Here is an 18,149-nt window from a genome sequence, read left to right as displayed (position 1 = left end):
AGATCTTGCAGAACAACAAGCTCTTGCAAGTCAGAATATTGAATTGTTTCTACAAGCAGCAAATTTTAAGCTGCAAGAGAAGCTTGATGATTTGTTAGAGGATCAGGCTACAGAGATAGGGCTTCAAATAGCATGAAGGTATGTTAAGGAAGTTGTTATTGCACTGTTGAAAAAGCATAGAAGAATAGAAAGATTACATGTATCTAGGTTGCCCACTGTTACGGGGAAAACAGTTGATGTATCCAGTAAGCCACCTACTTCTATGACTGCACTTGTTGTTCCCACTATTAGAGAAGATGCATTAGATGAATTGGTTAAAGGCATGTGGGATCTTCAATTGAAGGTCACAAAATTGGATGAGAAAGAACAAGAGGAAAGGGGATGGACAACAACCCCTAAAGTAGGGAAAAGATGTATGTAGTGTGACAGTTTGCAGCATAAAAGGAAGGATTGTACTGCTTATAAAGAGGTCTTGGAATAATAGCTCATCTTTTGGAAAGATGGCAAGATCCATACACAAGAAATGGGATTGCCTCTTGCTTTGAATTTTGGAAAGGGAGGTATGCAAAAGTTGTTGGAAAACTTGGTTGTCTGACATGCTTATGTGGTTGTACATGCTTCTACTTTTGGTTTACAGTTGGATATAATACCTGGTCTAAAGACTACAATATGGACACATGATTTGCATATAGATGAAAAGAGGAAAGTTATTGATAGCGAAATGTCTCATGCAGGGCAAGACATTCGTGACATAACTAATTGGGAATCACTAGTAGATGAATATTATTCAATGGATGCATATTTAGCAAAAGTGCAAAACATGGATGTACTTGTGAAAGAGAAATGAAAGAGAGATGAAGATAATGCAAGGATATCTAAGACAGTGACAAGAAAAAGTGTGGATTAGCCTAAAGCCACAAATTAGCCACCTCCCGAGCATGTTATGGAAGAGGTTGGCCAGGAGAAGAAATAGGATAGCAAGCAAGAGGGTAAACATCTGGGATATAAATTGTAGTCTAATATTGAGATAGTCATGGATTCCTTGGAAGATCTTGTAGTGGAAGAGTCAACCATTGCATCTGTAGATTTTCTTAATGCATCTGAAGAGGTTTATGAAGCTCATGCTTTACTTGATGCAGGGACTCAGAGTGAGATTAGTGAAGTATTGGATGCACATGATTTGCATGATAGAGATCTCATTTTTGAGATAGTTCATGTGCTCAAGGATATGCCTTTAGAGGATGTTAGATGTAATGCTCGACAATTGAAAACTATTTCGAATGCTTTGTCAAAGGCCTTGATAGGCAATTCAAAGATACTTCAAGACTACTTTACTATTTTTGGTAATGGCCAGCATGTGTTGGATGCAAGTGAGGCTAAGCTTATATTCGATGTGGTACATAATTGTCAGTATAAGCAGATTTCTATGCATTGGATTCTGAAAGAGCATACATGTCACTATGTATTTGTTGATGGGTGTATTTTGAGCAAGTATATGGAGGTTCCACAGCCTCTAATGTATGATGCGCATCCAAGGTCTTATGACTCTAGAGGGGGTACTAGGTGTGGCTTAAGAGTTTTGCAAAATGCTAGCTATTTTGATCTATGATCTAGGGGGATGCCTTCTTCTGTGCATGATGAGAGACAAGTTGACATTATGGGTGTTTGACTCGGGTGGTGCATTGGTGCCACATATACCAGAGGATGTGTAGGTTTAGAGGGGGTGGATGTCATGCTACTAACAGGGACACAGTGTGAAAAAATCTAAATTGCATCATCATCCAAGCTTTTTATTGATCTAGAGAGTCAATTTCATATTAGTCATTAGTGTTAGTATCCACAGTATGGATAGATCCAAAATACAGGAATTTTGGACAAGTTTAGCCTATTTTTTATATTATTTCTTATAAATATCCTAAAAAGCTATAGAGAGTGACATGCAAAAAGTAAGTGCCTTTTCCTCTAAGGAGGGGAAGAGCTCCTTCTTCTTCTTCTCCTCCTCCTCTCTCTCTCCCTCTCTCTTCTTCTCCTCTCTTCTTCTTCTTTTTCTTCTTCTCATCTTCTTCTCCTTCTTCTCTTATTCTCTCCTCTATCTCTCCCTCTTCTTCTTCTTCTTCTCTCTCTCTCCCTTTCTCTTCTTCTCCTCTCCCTCTCCCTCTCTTCTCTGCAGCGTCCTAGCCCCTCCTCTAAGGCTTCATATCCCCCTTCTCCCTTACGATTGGGGGGGGGGGGGGGGGGGGGGGGTGGGGGTTTTATATAATGGGGGGGAAGAGGTGGTATTATTGGAGGGGCGTGGTGGAGTAGTGGTGGTGGTGCCGCAACAAACTGGGACAGGTTGTTTGGAGAGGTGGTGGTCTCGGCGTTATCATCCTCTTCTTTTGCTTCATCATCGTCGGCTCGTTCTCCCATCGTTTGTGGCATCATCGTCATCTCCGCTCCCTTCCCCTCCTCACCACATGTCGCCGGAGACAACGGGGGAAGGGGGGGATTTTGTTTAATTTTAAGGGAGGGGGGCGGTTCCTCCGTGGGACATTACATTGTAGGTTTTGGAGTCTTCTTTCAATACAAGAGAAATGCTCCCTTAGCTAGCTTTGATGGTCTTGATTTCAGTGTTAATTTAACTTTTGACCAAGGTCCTTGTCTAGCTGTGGTTCTCTTTCTTTGTGAGTGTGTTAGAGACTTAGCATTAGTTAGTGGAGGTGGTCCTATAGGTGTTTTAGGAAACATAACAATCAATTTCACATGTGATACCCTTCAACACATAGTAGGGCCTTGGATACCTAGAGTTGCTTTATGTTGATTCTCCATCAATGCTTGCAATTGCTAGCTTTAGGTCTCTTCCTTCATTTTGTTAGAGTTTTTTTCCATTTTGATAATGTTTTAGTATTCTTAATGTTGTTAATTGTCTTATTTGTACCAAGAGAAAGCATGCTACATGATTTTCATTTTTCTTGATGATACACTTTAAGCAATTCTCTAAGCACTTTCTCATTCTTCTTACTAGACTTTGTGTGCATCTTGGGAGATGGTACCTTTCTCTTCCGTTGGGATTCAACAAGATTTCCTTCATGGAAATATGTAATATCTTGACATTTGGCAATGGATGTCTTTGCCATGGCCTATAATAACCATCGCATTTAGTTGCGTAGTTGAAATATCTTTCAAATAGGACTTCTTTTCCTACATCTTCACAATTGGGTAGGATGTAAAACATTACTGATACACTTTCAATGTCAATAGTCATCGATATTATGCATTTTTCCATGATGGTATATGGGGATCCTCCATATTGGATAATTGTCACATGGGGTAGCACAACTCGGCTTGTTTAATTTAGGTCCATGCATCATAGGTAATGATGTTATACTTTTCACCTTGAGCAATGAGAGCTTCAATGACATGCTCTCATTTGTGATCAGGTTGACCCTAAGATATGTGGTTGGTATTAGTTCTTCATCTTCAAGGTCAATATTTCTAGCCTAAACCTTTCAAATTGAAATATCCCATCCCATAGGTCCATTTTGACTACTCCTAGATGCTTGGTAAAATTTGAGACTATTTATATTTTTGCAAAATAATGAGTTCAAAGAAAAGAAAACAACCATCCACACTCCACTTGCTATTGCACATGGGTTAGAAATTTAAATGGCAATATTCAAAACTTGAAAGTCTAGATTCATTTGAATTGTTACAATTGTGACCATAAGATGTATGATTATATCATCTTATCTTATGTGTTTGAGTACTTTTTAAAAGGGATAATTTAATCTAAAAAGGGTGAGCATGAGTGAGAGAGAAGAGCACAACTAGAAGCAAGAGCAAGAGCTATGAAGGTTTAAATAAGCAATAGCAAGACCAATGTATGGGAACTTCCAAATAGTCACAATATGTAACTTGCCTTCTCTTTATTATTCTATCATAGTAAAGAATAAGAAATAAAGATGATAATGATGGTGACTGCCACACCTTTAGTGTACATGTGTGTAGGCACTAAGTACAAGAAGGTAAATACAAGCAGCTAGGCATAGGCAGTCTTTAACCCCCAACAACCTCCCAATTAAAGCGAATATGCTTGTGGTGATGAGAAAAATACAATATGTACATTTGAGTATAATAGAATGAGGGAAGATGTCATCTCATACCATGCCCATCAACTTCCTAAGGAAGCCATAAGATTCCACTAGAAGACTTTTATTAAGAAGATTGGTAGGATTCTCATTTGTAGAGATTTTGACAAGCTTTATGTGATTGTCCTCAATCACCACTCTGATAAAGTGATAATATACCTCAATGTGCTTGGTTTTTACATGAAAGATCTGATTATGTGCCAACAACTAGACATTCTACAAGGAATTATATGATAGGAGTTATATAAGGAGTGATAATATACGTCAATATAAGATAGGAGCTATACAAGGAATTCCAAGGTCTGCAACTAGAGGTTCTAACCATAGGGACTTCTTGCAAGCCTTAGTAGCTACAATGTGCTCGGTCTTGGTAGTAGACAAGGTAGTGCATTTTTGCATCATAGACATCCAAGAAATAACATCTTTAGCAAAGGTAAAACCACAACAAGAGATGGAATTTCAACTATAATCTACAACCTTAGTATCTAACTACCATATCAAAGGCATAAATCTGCAATGTCCTTAAGATATCTCATGATACCCTTCATGGTATCCCAATGTCAGCAGCCAAGTGTTGCCATGTAACAAGCCACAACTCCCACTGCAAATGCTATATCAAATCTAGCAACGATCATGCCATACATTAAGCTACCCACTAGGGATGCATATAGAATCTTGGACATTGTAGCCTTCTCATAATCAGACTAGTGACAATCTGCCTAACTAACCTTCACCACATGAGAAGAGAAAGGGATGCTAATGGGTTTACCACTCTACGTATAGAACTTCTCAAGTATCTTGGGAATACTCCTTCTGTGACAAGTAAAGAAGTCCCTTAGAGCAATTGCATGTCATGCGTATACAAGTATATGAGAAGCATGTCCCATATCCTTGATCTCAAGGCTCCTCTTGATCTAAATCGTTAAAGCATCCAGCTCATCGTGAGCACTTTCGATTGCATTGATATTCAAAGCATATGCTTATTGTCCAAAGTTTATGATCACAAAGGTTCTTCAAATGGCTAAGAAAATGAGCTCTAATCAATCCATAGAGCACCTCTAAGCATCAATATATCATCCCAATATTAAAACCTTAGTTAATAAGCATCAATGAAGTATAAATATTCAAATACTTACTATCTCAAATTGTGAACAATAGATATGTCCACAAATGATAGTCAATGGATGATGATAGCTTCCTCGAATGATGGCAAAGATGGACCGAAAACATACCTCAAGAAGTGCCCAATAGGTGAGTAAAGAGTAGGAGAAGCGTTAGACCAAAATGGCTAATGCAAATTGAGCAAGACATGCCCCCAAAAATGTGCCAAAATTGTGGGCTATTGCTAAGGGCCTTCTCTTGCTACTATATTGACCCTTATAAGTCATTTGGCACTAATAAAAGGTTCTATCAGAGTTGAGAAGCAAGATGGGGAAGGTGGGGAGTAGATATCTGCCTCAGATGATTGAAGACATGGTTGCCATGGAAGGTGGGTTTGAAACTCTCTTTCTCGGGCTAAAGTGGAATGGTTAAAGCTTCGCGAATGCTCACTCTCATATCAGTTGAAAGAGGTGAGCAAGAGTGAGAGAGAATAGCAGAAGCGGAAGCAAGAGCAAGAGCTATGGAACAGTTTGAACAAGATAAGCGCATGGTACCAGATACATTGCAATAGCTATGAAACCACTCATGGTAGGGGGTCACATGAAAAGACGCACCCGAATCCAAGAGCCAACACTGTGCATGAATAGATTAAGCCTCGGTCAGCTAAGAGGCATCACATGCAGAGGTTGTTAAGATGTAGTCACCATCAAACTCCTCATGCTGCATGACATTTATCTCCTTAATCTTTATATTGGACTTTGCAAGTATAATGTTGCAATCATTGGATTTCTCCTGCACTTTTGCTTTCCCCTTTTCTTTGCACTTGTCATCGCACACCTTATGGCACTACAGCCATATGTGTCTTCCTTTCCCACAATAATGGCATGTAAGACCAGACTTACATCCACGGGACTTGCTACGTCCACATGACTTAGACCAGGACTTCTGAGAGTCCTTCCCACGATGATCATTATCTTTCTTGCCACTTCTACCACCTCTAATGGATAAAGCATGTGAGTTGTGGGAAGCATCATTATTTTTCTTATTAATTTCTTCAGCCAAAAGAGCACTCTCTATGTCTTGCAATTTCAATCCATCACGTTTGTTGTTATAGATTAGAGTGCGAAATACATCCCAAGACTCATGTAAAGTGCCAAGCAAAAACAAAGGATGAAAATTATCCTGAAACTCAATACCCTATTGAAGCAGATTCTTCATGATAGAATGAAACTGGCTAAAGTGAGTAGACAATGGGGTCCCCTCCTTCATGCGGAGATCCATCAACTATTTAAGCCAATACATCAGTGAAGCAGGGCTCTTCTTTGCATAAAGTTCCTGAATCTTTTCCCATAGATTCTATGCACTCAGATCTTCATCTTCAACAACATTATTATGGACCTCTTCAGAGAGTGATAAAATGATAGTGGACTTGCATAGTGCACCTAAACTAGCCCAGCCATCATCATCCATATTCTCGAGTTTAATACCTTTATTTCTTAGTGACTTAATATGTAATTTTTGTACCAAAACTTGCCATATTTGAGATTTCTAGTAGCCATAGTTGGTGCCATCCAACTTGGCAACGTTAAACAAAACCATACCTTTGAGATGACTAGCCATAATGAGTCAAATAAAGGCAAAGTATGCAAAAAGCAGCCTGTTGTAATTAGCAATAAACAAGCCAAAACCACTGCCAAAACAAGCTGGAAATAAGAGAAATTGCTAGAATGAACAACTATCCACCAAATAGTACAAAAAGTACATCAAAAGGACATGATTAAGCTCAGTAAATAAATACATCACAATCCACATAAAACAACTTGCTGTAATAAATGACAACAGTGAGTAAATGAGAACAAACAGTGAGCTAACAGAGATCCACTGTGACAACAATGACTACCAAGTCCAATCCTGCATCAAGCAAGCATAATAGAGGCACTATAACAACCAATGAACATGAGCCAAACACCCAAATGTATCAAGAGAGTCCGTCAGTACAACCGATACATTCCTTGAGTAATAAGCAAGATGTACACACCACCGGCAAGACCTGACAAAGGTCGGTGTATGCTCAATGAAGACGGATCAAATCAGCTCATAAGCATCCAAGAGTAGACATGGAAGCATCTACCAAGCAAATATCATAGTCAAGGATGTGTAAGAGATCCAGGTCTCAAATCTCAAGTGATAGCTCAAATGCATAACCCGCAAGCTTTGGGTAAATCCAAGACCATAAGCATAAAGCTCCAACTGGCACAAAATTCAATGGAAAATGCAAAAAGCATCTCATAGCCAAGATCACATCATGAGAGCACCAAGAGCATGTAAGCGGTCAAGCATCTAATAGCATCCAAGTACATCATGTACAAACCCAAGTCAATCTCTAACAAGCCAAGAAACATCCAAAAGATGTTCCAAAGTATCCAAGTATAAGCCCAACTGAAGCTCCAAGTGGCAAAGAAGCCAAACAATGTAAGTAGCATGCATCACTGACATATGCTTCAAAGCATGTACCAACAGGTCACGCATAGACCATAGGCATAACCTTTGTCATAAAGCATGCCAATGTAGACCAATGTCAAGTAAGTGCCAACCAATACGGAGCTCAAACAAGGCTCAAAATACATTCTGGAACCATCCAAGACATTTGCCAACCTCCATTTGCATCCAAATAGTCATAACAAGCATCTAGGAACACCCAAGACCAATAGGCATAACATAACCTGAGTTAAATAGCTTCAGTCATACTCTATTATAGCAGTAAATTCATTGTCAAACTGAGCATAAACAGGTCCAAAATCAACATGAAATCAATGGCATATCATATGCATAGCTTCCCATAATATCCGGGCATGATTCGGGTACCAGATGGCATCAATAGCTAGTACCAAGCAAGCATAATGCTAATGTAGCATTGTTTGGGGCTGCCTATGGATTGTTAGGAAAATGTTGGACTCAAGTATATCAGACCCAAATGTCAATGCCATGGTTAAAGCATGCTTCTATGCCTCAAAATAGACCTTTGTGTAGTGCCAATGGCGTGAAGAGGTGTTGGAGATGAAGGCCATGTTTTTGATAGGCTGAGAAAATGGGGCAACGTGTTGAAATCACGTTTTTGATATTGCTAAGGGTGTTGGGCACTACTTGATGGTTATGGAGCTTCTATGGATCCCAAAGAAGCTTTCCAAGAGGCCTCAATAGGTATAAAAGAGAGAGAGCTCAGTTCCAAACCTTCATGGGCTAAGCCATGGCTGCCTTGTTCTTCAAACCCTGTGGAAAGAAATAAAGAGTGGAATGAGAGCTCCAATACCTGTAGATGAATTCCTTGAGGTTGCCCAAGAAGGCCCAATTCTTGCCCAAGAAGAATAAGATCGATCAGAAGCTCGAAAGGTGTGGCTATGGCTACCAAGAGTGAAGACAAGAGTGTAGGTATTCGAACGAATGTTGAAGGAGTGCCCGGACCATGTTCAATACCTCGAAGAGCCAAGCTTTGATACCAATTGAAAGGTCAGAAAAGGATTGATCGAGAGAGCAGGAAGGTGAGAGCTATGGCGAATGGAGCAAGAGTAAGAAAGAGAGAGACTCCAAATGTGGGAACTCCAACAGTCACAATGTGTGACCTTCCTTCCCTTTATTCAAATGTCACTGAAAGAATAAAGAATGAAGTGACAATGATAAACGCTCAGTCACTACCTATGTAGGTGCGGGTACTGTTAGTGTAGTAATACATGGGCGGCTAGGCAGAGGCGCCTTTACCCCCAACAACTATTGGTTCCACCACAATTTGGCTTTAATAATAAGGTGTAAACATGCTACCTTGGATCTATCCACTTCACTCGTTCTACGAGAGCAAAAAATAATCATCCATATTATTAATCCAAACTTTCATATCCAACTTGACTTTGATACCTCACCATTGATGTCTAATGATTTTATCTACTTGAGAAGAAATTTCTTTTCTTGGAGTTCAGCATTGCAATCACGCGAGGTTACAAAATTTTTTATCTTAGATTTCATGACAAGAAGCCATCAATCTTAATAATAGAATAGGGTATCCACAAATACTCTCACAAAATACTCAATTTACTTACCAACTCATTTCTAATTAGTCCATCCCTTCTACCCCTTAATCTAGGAAATCTCTTCCTCATAGTAGGTCACATCAATTTTACTTCTCAATTAAACCCCCTTTGAAATGACTTGGACTAAGCTTTTACAAGTAATTTGAATGAATATTCAATTATTTTGATAAGGTAGTACAAAACAATGATCTCTTATTCTCTCAAGATTTTACCTTCTCAAAATCTTACACTCTAATAGACTTTATATCCATACCTAGTTAGGCTAGAAGAGGTGAGATTTACTAGTTGCTTGAACAACTCTCTACTACGAGTAGCAATGTTTGTATCCCAAAGAATAATGGACTTAGCTAGTTTGGTGGTCTTTGAGACTACTTCAAAGAAAAACGTCAATGCCTCAACTTGATAGATCAACCTAAGGGTTTTACACAGCTAAAGTCTCCTAGATGGCTATCAAATGCCAACATTAGAAGGGTCACTTCTAATCAATCAAGGATGATAATAAGCTAACACCACACTTGGTTCAAAGACATAGTGAAGTTATCCTTTGAACTTCCATGACCATTATGACTAGTACACTTTATCACACTCCAATCCCCTAAAACATTGTTAAGCTATCAAGTTCTAACCAATAGAAAGAGACGGGGGTAGGGGGGGTCATATTCTAGCAGCTCTATCTAGCGTAGGAAAGCTACACAACTTATTAGGTCCATCCAACCATTTAAACTTTTGCTCTCATTGTATATGTGATATACCCACCCTAGCTAGGCTTGAGGAAGTGACATTTAGTAGTCATACAAACACCTCTCCACAAGTAGTACTATCCAAATCTAGGAGAATCAACTTAGCTAGTCTGGTAGTCTCCAAATCTACCTCATAGTAATATGTCAAGGGCTTAGTCTAAAGGATCAACACGAGGGCTCCTAAATGTCCAAAGTCTCCTAGATGATAGTCTATTATCCAATTAAGAAGGGTCACTTTATAACCAATCAAAGGTGGGAGTGAACTAACTATGCACTTGGTTCAAAGAGAGTGGAGCTATCGTTTAAACTTCCATAGCCATTTAAATAATACTTAACCACATGCCAGTCCCCATAAATGGTATTAAGTTAGGTTATATCCAACCATAGGGAGGTTCATATTCTCATAGCTCTATCTAGTGTAGAAAAGCTATCCAACTTATTCAATCCATCTAACCATAGATGCTCAATTGTTGGGTTTGAGATCTCCCACTTTCCACAATGGTTTGTTTTAGTTATCTAATGAGCAAAGCATACTACCATACTACAAAACATAGTAAAGAAGCTTCCTTTTATTATTGTGTTATACAAAACTCATTATAAATAATTTATACATAAGACATAAAAAATAAGTAATAAAAATACACATTTTTAAATTAGTATTCAATTCCTTTATTATGATTATCGTAAGTATCACAACTTTTATGAAGGTATCTCAATCTCCACAAAGACTCCGGACCCTCAAGATCATTCCATCTCTTAAAAGGTATTTGAGGTCATCTATCCCTATTCAACAAGATGGAGACCACAAAGCTTCGCATCCTTATCGTAGGGTGCAAAGGGACTTATTAGTCTAGATCCTCTCTAAGCTCCTCTACCTAAGGTGATGCAACACAATTGTGCTTAGCCTTTTCTACCACTTAGGTCTAGGTATTGGATACCAAGTAATACCTTTCCAAATATATCCCAATCACTCTAGCTTTCCAATTGGATCTTGGGGTAAGTCCAACTACCGATGGGTCCATTCCTCCCACAAATCTAATAGCCACATGTTCTCTTAAATCTTCTTAATAATTTACAATAAAATTCATAAAGTTGGTATACCAAAGTAATGAATATAACCTTCTCTATTCAACAAATAAATTTAACTAGATAAACCCTTTCAACTTTAATTAAATAATTAAATATGAAATAAATAACTCAAACATGATTATAATGATTAGATTTGTCATATGCATCCTCAACAACATCTTCTAAGTTTAATACTCGAGTGTTCTTATTGGATTTCGAGAAATTCCTACTCTAATGATCTCCTTTCCTTTACAACATCTCTTAGGCACAAGTTTTTGGAACTAAATTTGGCAATGCTTGCTATAGTTTCAAGAGAGATTAAAAATGACAAACTTTGACAAAGTTTCTAGGTGATTATGGAGAAGAGTGAAAAAGCTCGATAGATTTTGGTAGAGCTTTTGTGTGATCTTGGAGGATAGGAGAAAAACTTAATGAATGGCAACATAGATTTTACACAAGGATAGAGAAGATGTGAAAACCTCAATAGATTTCAACAAAGCTTCAATGTAAATGTGGAGAAGAGAGATTTCAACATAGCTTTTGTGCATGTGTGGGGAAGAGGAAAAAATCTTGGTGGATTTTGACTGAGCTTCCATGCACATGTGGAGAAGAGGAGAAAAGCTCAATGGATTTTGGTAGAGCTTTCACATGCATGGCAAAAGAAGAATAGCTTGGTGTATTTTATTAGAGCTTCTGTGCACATGTGGAGAAGAGGTGAAAAGCTCAATGGATGTTGGTAGAGTTTCCATACACATGTAGAAAAAAGGGAAAAAACCTTGGTGGACTTCAGTAGAGCTTCCATGTAATCATGGAGAAGAGGGAAAAACCTTTATGGATTTAAGCAGAGCTCCTATGTGTGAGAGAGAGAGAGAGAGAGAGAGAGAGAGAGAGAGAGAGAGAGAGAGAGAGAGAGAGAGAGAGTCCTCTAGCTTTGCTTACACTTGTCAAGTGATGCGTTAAATATTACGTAACATCTGGTGCCAAGAAGGGTGCATTATAATCATCTAATCATTTAAGCTAAATAGAACATCCTATGCATTAGAATTTTGTAGGAAAGCCCCAAAGGTTTGGCCAAGCACTAAAGTGGACAATAGAGGAACTTTGGATTGCGAGCCGCCTTATGAAAATGTCATGTGTAAAAGTGAATTGTAAACTCATTCTTGTGCATGTATGTTTTTGAGGCTCAAGCTTTCTATCCTCTTCTTCTTTTACCATTTCTTGTGTGTGTAGAGAGAGAGAGAGAGAGAGAGAGAGAGAGATGATATTTAGTATTCTCTCATATACCTTTCGTGAGTAGCATAATCTAGACCCCTTAGGATTTATAGTCTTAACTTGTTAAATGACTTCTGAGTCTACCTTGTAGCAGAATGTATTGACCTCAACCTCAACCCACTTGGATCAACTTGAGGAACCTATGATCTAACAATCACCACCTAGCACCCAGCCAAGAAGGATCACTTTGCAACCAATGAAGTTTGAGAGTAGACTATCATTGCACTTGGTTCAAAGAGAGTGAGATATATAAAGGGGAGCTAAGCTCAAATCCTCTACCCATAAGGCATAATTTTACTCTAGCTCCTTAAAATGGTGCTAGTCGGGTCTTATGGCATGACCCTAGGAAACCAATGCTTGGCCCTATTCTTATGAATTTCTGTTAGAAAAGCACTTAGACTTATTGGGTCCTCCTATCCATAGACAACTTTGTCGGGACAACCATCCACCTGCTTTTCACCCCTTGGCATTCTTAATTATTTAATTAGGCCCTACCATATTGCAAGAACATATTAAAGTAACTTCAATGATTAACCTATTACACTGGGCTACTTAATGTAAAAATTACACGGTACAGCAAACAAAATCTAAGAAAGAGATAGAGAGTACACAACAGATAAGAATACAAATTTTCTTTAGCTCCAAACAACTGATACAAAGATGGCTCTGTCCAACCATGCACTTCCACTATGAAGCATAGATGACAATCTAGATAAAAGATAGGTGAAGAGCTTAAGGTTAGCTAGAACAACTCTGATTGGGTGAAAGATAGATGATAGATGGCTGTGAAGGGGTTTAGCTTTAATAACCCGCGAAGGCGGTTAGGTCAACCTAACCAACCTACCACTAGTCGACCAAGGAATATCCGTTTTACCATCGGGCCGAGGGCACTGCCCTCAAATCCCCGCCAGGGACCCCCCAGCCAGGGGCCACTTCCGTAGCTCCCAAACCCCAAAATAGGGACTCCTATTAACTCCCTTACCCCGCAACTCGATGCATTGTGCCTTGAGTTACAACCGACTTAAGTACTTCATCTAACCCAAAGATTAGAAAGATTAGACCCACAACGATCACCTTTTCCCATCCAATCACATAAACCTCATCTAACATACAAGACTCAACCAACATCCGGGCTCACATGTGGCTTCTCTTCATAATGGAAGCCTTACAACTTTGAGCACCATGGATCATTGGTGGCATCTTATGAGGGTGGGGCATTGAGCATATCTAGCACTTAAATGCCTTTAAGCACAACTTAAATACAATTAAAAATAGTCTCTTTCAACTAGTGTTAAGATAATTAATTTAATCAATCTACAACTGAGACTAAAGGGATACTCCAATCCATCTTGAATTTGTTATTTTTCTAATATCCCATCATTGGATATCTTGACCCTAGCTCGGGTTGATCTCAACCTTATCCCTCTCTTCTTTTCAAAGTCTCTCATGCACCCATCCCATGCGTCGTACCCACTAAGGATTTATTCTCACATCATAGCACTGATTGGGATTAACATTGATACAACTAGAGCCTCCATCTTGCCCCATGTCACCATAGAACAAAACTTTCCTCGTATGTTTAAACTCATAATCTAAGTGGCAATCCCACACTCTAAAAGGTAAATCTTGTTGGGTGGAAAGACTATCCATGGCAAGACTCAAAAGGGAAGGGGGATTCATGCGACTCTCAATCTCATTGTATCCTCATCACATCCATGATAGATCTTTTCAATCACATCCACAAAGAACCAACTAAGATACAAGCATCTCTTTCAAATAGTTATACTATCTTTACAACCAACTTTTAGTCACATCATTTTGATAAACTTTTATGCACACACAAGAATAACATTCGATAACATCACAAAATCTGTCATTTTCACAACGGTGCATCGTGTATTTTTCACGGGCAATGATACATCCATGAGGGATGTGTGTGTGTGTGTGTGTGTGTGTGTGTGTGTGTGTGAGCTCCTTGCCTACCAGAGCTAAGGCAAAGAGAGAGAGGGAGAGAGAGAGAGAGAGGGAGGGAGAGAGAGAGAGAGAGTCATCTCTCCTTGACAAAAGCGGTTGAATTTAAGACCTTGATATGTGGGATTTACACCAGCACACACACAAGTTCATTTACATGTGTGCCATGTGGCTCGGCCCTAATATTATAGATATACGGATATATCAACCTTCATCCCGTTTTAGCGTGTGAAAAGAGGCTTACACGAGTCTCACACGAGAGCATGCTTTAACGGAATTGGTACTATTTGGCCACCCGATGAAACTTCTTGCAGGATCCACAGGCATGCCGTTGAAGGACTTTGACGGCCTTGGAGGGTGCTGCTCGTAAGAAGGTTTGAAGACTTGCATCCTTTCTAAGGCAAGAAGGCCCTTACCTGAATCGAATTTTGTCTGATCAATAGCAGCATTATGATATTTCCCAAAAGATTAACCTCCCAAATACTGATTTGGATCATATCTGTTATTGTATTGTATCCATGTACAGATACTGAACTCAAGCAGACAAATATTTGATGCGATGTTTTCAATCCTGCAACTTACCAACATTCTCGTGAGGTTCCAAGGAGAAGGCACAGCTTGATTCCATTAGCACCTGTAATTCCTTGATCCTTGTTGAAAGTGATGACTTCTGTACTTCCAACTCATGTATCCTTTCCTGCAATCACAAAAGCTCAAAGAAAAAGCAATTAGTGGCAGCTAAGTAGCAACTTGCAATTTCTACAGACCAACCCAAAACATGTGGTTGAAGAGTTTATCAAAATAATGAACAACCCAAATCAATGGAAATAAACAACAGGTTTGGTCGGGGTTCTTGAAAGAATGGGTGGATCTTAAGAAGCTTCTTTACACAACCCACATTTGTGGTTGCCATAGCTTCCTCAGTACCTCATTGGCGAATGGCTTTAGAAGTGCATAAGTTGAGTGCATGCATGCAAGCGTGCAAACTTACAGCTCTTTGTAAGTACATAGGCTGGTGGATGGGTACATATGTATGTCGTGGAAGTTTCCTGCTGTACAAGAACTGGGATAATGGGTTCAAAACATCTCGGGAGGCACCTATGTGCAAAAAGTCAGCCTTGCACAATATGGATTCTTTGATATGCTGCTTTCTGATGCTTCCCGAAAGCAAGCTATGTTGGAGCAATTTCCTCTTATTTTGGGTATCAGTTGGTACATGTTTTGCCTTGGTCTCCGACCAAAGTGACATAGATGTCCAGTATGTGTGGAAGTCATGGATTTCTTGGACTGTTTGCAAGAACACTTACCTGCAATAGCTGCTTGTCTTCACAAAGTGGTATTTCCTAGAATACAAGGCAAGAGAAACAAATTTTGCATTCTTTGAGATTCAGACAAGGAAACCATTCCAGATCACCATTGAGATTATGGATGTGGGAAAGATATCATAAGTTCAAACAGGGAATCATTGAAGGCACTTGACATGTATGCATGAGTTTGGCCAAATGTCAAATCAATGCCCCATTGTATTGCATCCTCCTCCTACAACTGCAGCTCCATCTGATGTTGACTGAGTAAATCAAAAACTAATACTCAGCCATCCACCCCTAAATCGACTGTGGAAAAGGGAAAAGGGAAGCAGATGTGAATGATGACTGCCCCTCCCAATGATCTCACCAATGGGCAACATGAGAAAACTCAGGATAAATTAAGGGAAAGTGCACAAGATTGGCAAACTCTAAAAAGACTGTACCTCAGCATAAAGTTTCACTAGTACAGAGATTTTGGACACCAACTGAGGTGGCTCCTTAGAAAAGTGGTGGCTAGACCAAGCCCTTTTATGGATATTGACCAGCCATCCTCTTCTCATGTTTAATGGGATGCTGAGGTTGAGGCTATGCATGTTGTGTGACTTTTGCCCTCTTTTGTATACAGTCTGTCACACTGAAAATACTCGTGAATGCTCTAATTAAATGTTGTATTATAATGTAAGAGGTCTTTGTGATCTTGCAATACAGAGATTGGTGTGGGACTACATCACTTCAACTAGCCCGCATGTGGTTTGCTTAGTATGATCAAGATTTTGCTGGTCAACAAGGGCATTTTGTGGATATGATATTTTTTATATTGGCGATTCATCCTTCTCAAGGGTGGTCATCTTGGTAGCATGAGCTTTGCAACCAGTTTTGTCCTGCAATGACCCAGATGGTCGTGGGAATTGTCATGAAGATGTGCCATTTTAGTGACTTATGAATTTGCAGCAGTATATGCACCACAATCATCTCAAAGGGCAAATGTATGGACCCAAACGGCTTCTTACCCATGGGTACATAATGGATATCTCAACAATGCTCCTCCACATCACGATATCTCTTCAGGCCATTCTCACATGCTTCTTGTTGAAAAAACTAAATGGAACACTCTTATGTGGGATACCGATGCATTGGATCTATGGAACTCTTTGTACCCTGGTCAGTGAGCCTGTTATACTTATCATCATAATGCACATAGTGACTATTGATCCATTTAATGCCCTTTCACTTGAAGACGCTTCACTGAGCAAGAACTGCATCCAGCTATTGCTAAGTTGGTAAAATGGAAATCCCCAAAATGGGATGGAATTACTGTAGAATTTTATTTGGCCTTTTGGGACAATTTGGAAGGAATTTTATTGTCCATCGTTAATAGAGCTTGGCTTTTAGGACATTTGTTACATTTTTGCAAACAGGGTCTAGTGAAACTTTTACCTGCAAAGCAATCATATCAATCACTGGCTGATTGTCACCCAATTACACTGATGCATGTGGCTTACAAGCTTGTTATGTAAATGTTGGTTGAATGTTTGAATGGTGTTCTTCATTGGGGCTTGCATCCTGCACAATATGGTTTTATACCACAAAGGCAAATAATGGACATTATTGCTAATGTTTATTTTGCCATTGAGTATGCTAAATTCATAAATTAATTTGTCTTATTCCCACAGATAGATGTGCAAAAAGCTTTTGATTCTGTGCATGGGAATTGCATTCCCTAAAAAATGGCTGGATTGGGCTTTGGACCATAATTGCAGCATGCCATATACTAGCTTTATCAGGACAGCAATGCTTCGTGCATCCTCGGATCTGATTTAAGCACCTCTTGGCCTTCTGGGAAAATTTGTGAGGCAGAGGATACCCACCCACCTCAATGCTGTATGCCATAGCAACTCGTCCATTGTTTCTTATCTTTGATCAGCTCGTGGCTTCTGATCAGCTTCATGGCTTGAGACTTTACGATGAATTCTCAATTTAGCATATATGGATGATTTCTTTTTCTTGCCAACAAACACTCCAGTACATCTCTCTGGATCATGGCTGCTTCATATACATTGGCATTGCCTGTAGGATTAAGAGTTTAGAAATTTGAGATTGCTTTGCCTTCCAAAAAAAGGTTGATATGCTTTGTTAAGGCCAGGTGAATTTCCTGATTCACATATTTTTTCCAGACATTGGGTTATCTGATTGGTTGGAACTTAACTCTAAAACAAATGTCAAGCTAGGTATTTGATAAATTAAGGATTAAATGTGATTTCTGTAGACAGTCCACATGGCCACTCCATGTTCACTTCCAATTTAGCAATCTTACATTATAGCTTATGTTCAGTTCTTCTTGCCCCTTGTCATGTAATCTGAAATTGATTCCTTCACGTTGATGCCAATGGAATTCTTATGGAAAACTAAGCACCAGAAGAAAGGAGTCAAATTATTGGCCATGCACAAGGTTCTCTCTTGTAAATCACATGGTGAATTTGT

General features: G+C 39.2%; 1 protein-coding gene across 1 annotated transcript in view; it reads right to left on the bottom strand.

Moving 5' to 3' along the window:
• Positions 1 to 14,601: 14,601 nt before the first annotated feature.
• The window catches only part of LOC148031515 (uncharacterized), a 28,109-nt gene continuing 24,561 nt past the window's right edge, over positions 14,602 to 18,149 (bottom strand). The window contains exons 3-4 of the mRNA XM_087685035.1: positions 14,944 to 15,058; positions 14,602 to 14,777 (exon numbers count right to left, since the gene is read on the bottom strand). Coding sequence (XP_087541161.1) covers positions 14,602 to 14,777; positions 14,944 to 15,058 — 291 coding nt within the window. The remainder of the gene's footprint in view (positions 14,778 to 14,943; positions 15,059 to 18,149) is intronic.

The sequence above is a fragment of the Lygodium microphyllum genome, chromosome 9 (assembly GCF_053477565.2).
Source record: "Lygodium microphyllum isolate KBCC chromosome 9, Lygodium_microphyllum_v1.1.10, whole genome shotgun sequence".
NCBI lineage: Eukaryota > Viridiplantae > Streptophyta > Polypodiopsida > Schizaeales > Lygodiaceae > Lygodium > Lygodium microphyllum.
The sequence above is the reverse complement of the archived record's forward strand: the minus strand, read 5'-3'. Positions and strand labels throughout refer to the sequence as shown.